This window comes from Myiozetetes cayanensis, unplaced genomic scaffold (genome assembly GCF_022539395.1).
Source record: "Myiozetetes cayanensis isolate MyiCay16 unplaced genomic scaffold, myiCay2020 scf1391, whole genome shotgun sequence".
Taxonomy (NCBI): domain Eukaryota; kingdom Metazoa; phylum Chordata; class Aves; order Passeriformes; family Tyrannidae; genus Myiozetetes; species Myiozetetes cayanensis.
The window spans coordinates 1-8,566 of record NW_026087039.1 but is presented as its reverse complement, the minus strand read 5'-3'; the positions used below and the strand labels follow the sequence as shown (position 1 = coordinate 8,566).

Here is an 8,566-nt window from a genome sequence, read left to right as displayed (position 1 = left end):
CAAGCACCTCCTCCTCCCACAAGCCCCTCCTCCCCACAGCCCCCTCCCCATCCCCACAGTCCCCTCCTCCCCACAGTCCCCTCCTCATCCCCGCAGTCCCTCCCCTCCCCCGCAGGCCCCCTCCCCATCCCCACAGTTCCTCCCCATCAAACAAGCTCCTCCCCCTCTCCACAAACCCCTCCCCTCCCCACAGCCCCCTCCCCCTCCCCACAGCCCCTCCCCATTCCTGCAGTCCCCTCCCCTCTCCACAAGCCCCTCTCCATCCCCGCAGTCCCTCCCCATCCCCACAGCCCCTCCCCTCCCCGCCAGTCCCTCCCATCCCACAAGCTCCTCCTTCTCCCCACAAGCCCCTCCTCATCCCCACAGTCCCCTCCCCATCTCCACAAGCCCCTCCCCCTCCCACAAGCCCTCCCATCCCACAAGCTCCTCCCTGTCCCCGTAGTCCCCTCCCCATCCCACAAGCCCCTCCCCTCCCCACAGTCCCCTCCCCTCCCCACAGTCCCTCCCCGCAGCCCCCTCCCTCCCCACAGGCCCCTCCCATCCCACAGTCCCCTCCCCATCCCCACAGCCCCCTCCCCTTCCCTCCCCCACAAGCACCTCCCCCTCCCCACAAGCCCCTCCCCTCCCCGCAGTCCCCTCCCCATCCCCGCAAACCCCTCCCCATCCCACAAGCTCCTCCCCTCTCCACAAGCTCCTCCCCTCCCACAGTCCCCTCTCCTCCCACAGCCCCCTCCCCATCCCCACAGTCCCCTCCCCTCCCTGCAGTCCCCTCCTCCTCCCCACAAGCCCCTTCCCCTTCTCCACAAGCCTCTCCCCTCCCCACAGGCCTCCCTATCCCCACATGCCCCTCCCCTCCCCCACAGTCCCCTCCCCACAAGCCCCCTCCCCTCCCCACAAGCCCTCCCCCTCCCCGCAATCCCCTCCCCCTCCCCACAGTCCCTCCCCACAGTCCCCTCCCCACAGGCCCCTCCCTATCCCCACGCAGCCCCTCCCCATCTCAGGGTCCCTCCCCCATCCCCGCAGCCCTCCCCTGTGCCGGTGGGTACCGGTGGTGTCGAGGTTGGGCAGCAGGCGCAGGAAGACGGGCCGGGCGTAGGGCGGCAGCACCGGCACCAGCCGCTCGTACAGACCCCCCGCATCCAGCCGAGACCAGGGGTCCGCGATGGCCGCCATGCCCGCCTTGCCCTCCACGCCTGGAACGGGAAAAACAGGAAAAATGGGAACAATGGGAACAGCCATGCCCGCCTTGCCCTCCACTCCTGGAATGGGAAAAACAGGAACAATGGGAATAATGGGAACAATGGGAACAATGGGAACAGCCAGGCCCGCCTTGCCTTCCACTCCTGGAACAATGGAAACAACAGGAAAAATGGGAACAATGGGAATAATGGGAACAATGGGAACAATGGGAACAATGGGAACAGCCATGCCCGCCTTGCCCTCCACGCCTGGAACAATGGGAACAATGGGAACAATGGGAACAATGGGAACAATGGGAACAGCCAGGCCCGCCTTGCCCTCCACACCTGGAACAAAGGGAACAAAGGGAACAAAGGGAACAGTGGGAACAGTGGGAATGGGAACAGCCATGCCCGCCTTGCCCTCCACACCTGGAACAATGGGAAATGTGGGAAAATGGGAACAATGGGAACAGCCATGCCCGCCTTGCCCTCCACGCCTGGAACAATGGGAACAGTGGGAAAAATGGGAATGGGAATGGGAATGGGAACAGCCATGCCCGCCTTGCCCTCCACACCTGGAACAATGGGAAATGTGGGAAAATGGGAACAATGGGAACAGCCAGGCCCGCCTTGCCCTCCACGCCTGCAACAATGGGAAATGTGGGAAAATGGGAACAATGGGAACAATGGGAACAGCCATGCCCGCCTTGCCCTCCACACCTGGAATGGGAAATGTGGGAAAATGGGAACAATGGGAACAGTGGGAACAATGGGAATGGGAATGGGAATGGGAACAATGGGAATGGGAACAATGGGAACAGCCATGCCCGCCTTGCCCTCCACGCCTGGAACAATGGGAACAGTGGGAACAATGGGAATGGGAATGGGAACAGCCATGCCCGCCTTGCCCTCCACTCCTGGAACAATGGGAACAGTGGGAACAATGGGAACAATGGGAACAATGGGAACAGCCATGCCCGCCTGGCCCTCCACGCCTGGAACAATGGGAACAGTGGGAATGGGAATGGGAACAATGGGAACAGCCATGCCCGCCTTGCCCTCCACTCCTGGAACAATGGGAACAATGGGAATGGGAACAACGGGAACAGCCATGCCCGCCTTGCCCTCCACGCCTGGGGTGGGAAAAACGGGAATGGGAATGGGGATGGGAATGGGAATGGGAACAGCCATGCCCACCTTGCCCTCCACTCCTGGAACAATGGGAACAATGGGAAAAATGGGAATGGGAATGGGAACAATGGGAATGGGAACAATGGGAATGGGAACAGCCACGCCCGCCTTGCCCTCCACTCCTGCAGTGGGAACAACAGGAAAAGTGGGAATGGGAACAGTGGGAACAGTGGGAACAGTGGGAATGGGAACAGTGGGAATGGGAACAGCCATGCCTGCCTTGCCCTCCACTCCTGGGATGGGAACAGCGGGAATGGGAATGGAATAGTGGGAATGGGAACAGTGGGAATGGGAACAGCCATGCCTGCCTCGCCCTCCACTCCTGCAGTGGGAATGAGAACAATGGGAATGGGAATGGGAACAGTGGGAATGGAACAGTGGGAATGGGAACAGCCATGCCTGCCTCGCCCTCCACACCTGGGGTGGGAACAATGGGAACAATGGGAATGGGAACAGTGGGAATGGGAATGGGAACAGTGGGAATGGGAACAGCCATGCCCGCCTCGCCCTCCACTCCTGGGGTGGGAACAGCGGGAATGGGGGTGTTTTTCCCACCTGGAACGGCCACCCCGTAGACCACGACGTCGGCCTGGTTGAGGAGGCGGCTCAGGGCCCCCTCCACCTCGGTGGTGGAGACGTTCTCGCCGCGCCACCGGAACGTGTCCCCGCCGCGGTCTCGGAAGTACAGGTAGCCCAGGTCATCCATCACCAGCACGTCCCCTGGGAACAGCGGGAACATCCGTGAAATCCCAGAATAATCCCCACCTCGGGGGGAGGGACACCCCGGAATCCTCGCTGGGGGACACCGGCCCTGTCCCAGCGGGGGCGTCCCCACCCCTGCTCCTCCAGAGGGGGGGATTGTGGAAACGTGGAATCATGGAGTTATGGGGTTATGGAATTGTGGAATTACAGAATCGTGGAATCACAGAATCATGGAATTATAGAATTATGGAACCGTGGAATCATGGAATCATAGAATCATGGAATCGTGGAATCATAGAATCATGGAATTATAGAATTGTGGAATCATGGAATTATAGAATTATGGAACCGTGGAATCATGGAATCATGGAATCATGGAATCACAGAATCATAGAATCACAGAATCATGGAATTGTGGAACCATGGAATCATGGAAACACAGAATCATGGAATTGTGGAATGAAAGAATCATGCAATAATAGAATTCATAGAATCATGGAATCATGGAATTATAGAATCATGGAATCATGGAATCATGGAACCATGGAATCATGGAATTGTGGAATGATGGAATCATGGAACAATAGCATCACAGAATCACGGAACCATGGAATCACAGAATCATGGAACCACGGAATTATAGAATAATGGAATCATGGAATCATAAAATCATGGAATCATGGAAACACGGAATCATGGAATTGTGGAATGAAAGAATCATGCAATAATAGAATTCATAGAATCATGGAATCATGGAATTATAGAATCATGGAATCATGGAATCATGGAACCATGGAATCATGGAATTGTGGAATGATGGAATCATGGAACAATAGCATCACAGAATCACGGAACCATGGAATCACAGAATCATGGAACCATGGAATTATAGAATAATGGAATCATGGAATCATAAAATCATGGAATCATGGAAACACGGAATCATGGAATTGTGGAATGATAGAATCATGGAATCACAGAATCACGGAACCGTGGAATCATCGGATCAACCCTTGGGGCTGGGGACAGAGCGTCCGGGGAGCAGCCAGGCAGGACCCGGCGCTTGGCCTGGTTGAACCCTCATCCCCCGGGAATCAGATCCGGCCTTTCCAGGTGCCGATCCCGGCTCTGGGGTGCCCGTGGGGGGTACCTGAGAGGTAGGCCTGGTCCCCCTTGCGCAGGACGTCGTGGGCGATCTTCTTGCTGGTGGCGCTCTCGCTGACGTAGCCGTCGAAGCGGCGCAGGGGGTCCCGCTGGTCGATCTGCCCCACCAGCAGCCCCGGCTCTCCTGGGGGGCAGCCACGGGGAGATGGGATCCCAAAACTGCCCGGGGAGATGTGATCCTAAAACTGCCCAGGGAGCTGTGATCCCAAAAATTGCCCAGGGAGCTGTGACCCCAAAACTGCCCAGGGAGCTGTGATCCCAAAAATTGCCCAGGGAGCTGTGACCCCAAAACTGCCCAGGGAGCTGTGACCCCAAAACTGCCCAGGAGCTAGTGATCCCAAAAATTGCCCAGGGAGCTGTGACCCCAAAACTGCCCAGGGAGCTGTGATCCCAAAACTGCCCGGGGAGATGTGATCCCAAAAGGGGGCCGTGACCCCAAAACCGCTCGGGGAGCTGTGATCCTAAAACCACCCAGGAGCTGTGATCGCAAAATTACCCAGGGAGCTGTGATCCCAAAAGGGGGCCGTGATCCCAAAACTGCCCAGGGAGCTGTGATCCCAAAAGGGGGCCGTGATCCCAAAACTGCCCAGGGAGCTGTGATCCCAAAACTGCCCAGGGAGCTGTGATCCCAAAAGGGGGCTGTGATCCCAAAAATTGCCCAGGGAGCTGTGATCCCAAAACCACCCAGGGAGCTGTGATCCCAAAACCACCCAGGGAGCTGTGATCCCAAAAGGGGGCTGTGATCCCAAAAATTGCCCAGGGAGATGTGATCCCAAAACCACCCAGGGAGCTGTGATCCCAAAAGGGGGCTGTGATCCCAAAACTGCCCAGGGAACCGTGATCCCAAAAGGGGGCTGTGATCCCAAAAATTGCCCAGGGAGCTGTGATCCCAAAAGGGGGCCGTGATCCCAAAACCGCTCGGGGAGCTGTGATCCCAAAACCACCCAGGGAGCCGTGATCCCAAAAGGGGGCTGTGACCCCAAAACTGCCTGGGAGCTGTGATCCCAAAACTGCCCGGGAGCTGTGACCCCAAAATGGCCTGGGGAGCTGTGATCCCAAAACTGCCCAGGGAGATGTGATCCCAAAAGGGGGCTGTGACCCCAAAACCACCCAGGGAGCTGTGATCCCAAAAGGGGGCTGTGACCCCAAAACCACCCAGGAGCTGTGATCCTAAAACCACCCAGGAGCTGTGATCCCAAAACTGCCCAGGGAGCTGTGACCCCAAAATTACCCAGGGAGCTGTGATCCCAAAACTGCCCAGGGAGCCGTGATCCCAAATCCGCCCAGGGAGCTGTGATCCCAAAAATTGCCCAGAGAGCTGTGATCCTAAAACCACCCGGGGAGCTGTGATCCCAAAAGGGGGCCGTGATCCCAAAAATTGCCCAGGGAGATGTGATCCCGAAACCACCCAGGGAGCTGTGATCCCAAAACTGCCCGGGGAGCTGTGATCCCAAAACTGTCCAGGGAGCTGTGACCCCAAAACTGCCCAGGGAGCTGTGATCCCAAAAGGGGGCTGTGACCCCAAAACCACCCAGGGAGCTGTGATCCCAAAAGGGGGCTGTGACCCCAAAACCACCCAGGAGCTGTGATCCCAAAAGGGGGCTGTGACCCCAAAACCACCCAGGGAGCTGTGATCCCAAAAGGGGGCTGTGACCCCAAAACCACCCAGGGAGCTGTGATCCCAAAAGGGGGCTGTGACCCCAAAACCACCCAGGGAGCTGTGATCCCAAAAGGGGGCTGTGACCCCAAAACCACCCAGGGAGCTGTGATCCCAAAAATTGCCCAGGGAGATGTGATCCCAAAACCACCCAGGGAGCTGTGATCCCAAAAATTGCCCAGGGAGATGTGATCCCAAAACCACCCAGGGAGCTGTGATCCCAAAAATTGCCCAGGGAGATGTGATCCCAAAACCACCCAGGGAGCTGTGATCCCAAAATTACCTGGGGAGCTGTGACCCCAAAAGGGGGCTGTGACCCCAAAACCACCCAGGGAGCTGTGATCCCAAAACTGCCCAAGGAGCTGTGACCCCAAAAGGGGGCCGTGACCCCAAAACTGCCCGGGATCCACCCAGGAACAGGAGCCCATGGCACCCACACGCCTGGGACCCACAGGAGGGACGGGCAGGTGTGGGATCAACTCAGGACACCGTTGACAGGTGTGGGATCAACTCAGGGGGACACTGACAGGGGTGGGATCAACTAAGGACACCAACAGAGGTGGGATCAACTCAGGGGGACATTGACAGGTGTGGGATCAACTCAGGGGGACACTGACAGGTGTGGGATCAACTCAGGGGGACACTGACAGGTGTGGGATCAACTCAGGGGGACACTGACAGGTGTGGGATCAACTCAGGACACCAACAGAGGTGTGGGATCAACTCAGGGGGACACTGACAGGGGTGGGATCAACTCAGGACATCGACAGGTGTGGGATCAGCTCAGGGGGACACTGACAGGGGTGGGATCAACTCAGGACACCGTTGACAGGTGTGGGATCAACTCAGGGGGACACTGACGGGGGTGGGATCAACTCAGGACATTGACAGGGGTGGGATCAACTCAGGACATTGACAGGGGTGGGATCAACTCAGGACACCACTGACAGCTGTGGGATCAACTCAGGGGGACAGCTCAAGGTACCACCGGTGGGTTTTGGGGTCACCACAGGACACCAACATCCCCTGTCAGCCTAAACCTCGTGGGCACCAAAGGAGGTTCCTCTGGGGAACTGATCCCGCTCCAGGGGGGGGAAAAAAAACCAAAAACCCCCCAAACCAGCCCAGAATTGACCTGACATCCCTATTTTTGGGGTCAGCGTGGGGACAGGCACTCACCAGGGCGACAGGGCACGCAGAGCCCCCGGGAATCCCGGAGCAGCTCCATGGTGTCCTCGTTGACCTTCACCAGCCGGATGGGGTAGACATTGGGCAGGATCCGGCTGTTGAACCCGCAGGCTCCCACCTGCCCAAGGACAAGGGTGGGGGGAAAATGAAAAACAAACCCCCCCCAAAACAAAAAAAAGCTGCAGGGATTCCACCTCAGCGCTTCCAGTGGGGTGATTCCCTCCGGGTTTATATTGGAGGTTCACCCTGAAATTCACCCTAAATGAGGGTTTTTCCCAATTTTCTGCGCCGGTTGCTGAGGCAGCTCCGATATTGGGGGGGGGGGAAACAAAAAACACCCCACCAAATAAAAAAAAAGCTGCAGGGATTCCACCTCAGCGCTTCCAGTGGGGTGATTCCCTCCGGGTTTATATTGGAGGTTCACCCCGAAATTCACCCCAAATGGGTTTTTTTCCCAATTTTCTGCGCCGGTTGCCGAGGCAGCTCCGTTATTGGGGGGGGGGAAAAATAAAACACACCCCCCAAAACAAAAAAAAGCTGCAGGATTGAAGGTGTTTTACAACATTTAACCAATGGTTTGAAGGTGTTTTAGGACATTTAACTGATGGTTTGAAGGTGTTTTACAGCATTCAACCGATGGCTTGAAGGTGTTTTACAATATTTAACCAACGGTTTCAAGATGTTTTATGACATTTAACCAATTTAACCGATGGTTTGAAGGTGTTTTAGGACATTTAAGGTTTGAAGGTGATTTACAACATTTAACCAACGGTTTGAAGGTGTTTTAGGACATTTAAGGTTTGAAGGCGATTTACAACATTCAACCAACGGTTTGAAGGTGTTTTATGACATTTAAGGTTTGAAGGCGATTTACAACATTTAACCAATGGTTTGAAGGCAGTTTACAACATTTAACCAACGGTTTGCCTCATGATTTACAACATTTAACCAATGGTTTGAAGGTGTTTGGTTTGAAGGTGATTTACAACATTCAACCAACGGTTTGAATGTGTTTGGTTTGAAGGTGATTTACAACATTTAACCAATGGTTTGAAAGTGATTTACAACATTTAACCAACGGTTTGAAGGCAATTTACAACATTTAACCAATGTTTTGAAGGTGTTTTACAACATTCAACCAACGGTTTGAAGGTGTTTTGTTTGAAGGTGTTTTACAACATTTAACTGATGGTTTGAAGGTGATTTACGATATTTAACCAACGGTTTCAAGATGTTTTACAACATTCAACCGATGGTTTGAAGGTCATTTACAACATTCAACCAATGGTTTGCCTCGTGATTTACAACATTTAACCGATGGTTTGAAGGTGATTTGCAACATTTAACCAACGGTTTGCCTCGTGATTTACAACATTTAACCAGTGGTTTGAAGGTGTTTTACAACATTTAACCAACGGTTTGAAGGCGATTTACAACATTCAACCAACAGTTTGAAGGTGTTTGGTTTGAAGGCGATTTACAA

General features: G+C 55.1%; 1 protein-coding gene across 1 annotated transcript; it reads right to left on the bottom strand.

Annotated features, from left to right (window-relative positions):
• Positions 1–1,046: 1,046 nt before the first annotated feature.
• Positions 1,047–7,324, bottom strand: LOC126636620 (long-chain fatty acid transport protein 1-like; the record flags this gene model as incomplete). The annotated part of the gene is made up of 4 exons (XM_050308989.1): positions 1,047–1,193; positions 2,928–3,092; positions 4,225–4,362; positions 7,075–7,324. Coding segments are annotated over 4 exons (700 nt in total), but the record flags the coding sequence as incomplete, so codon positions are not given.
• Between the last annotated feature and the right edge of the window lie 1,242 nt (positions 7,325–8,566).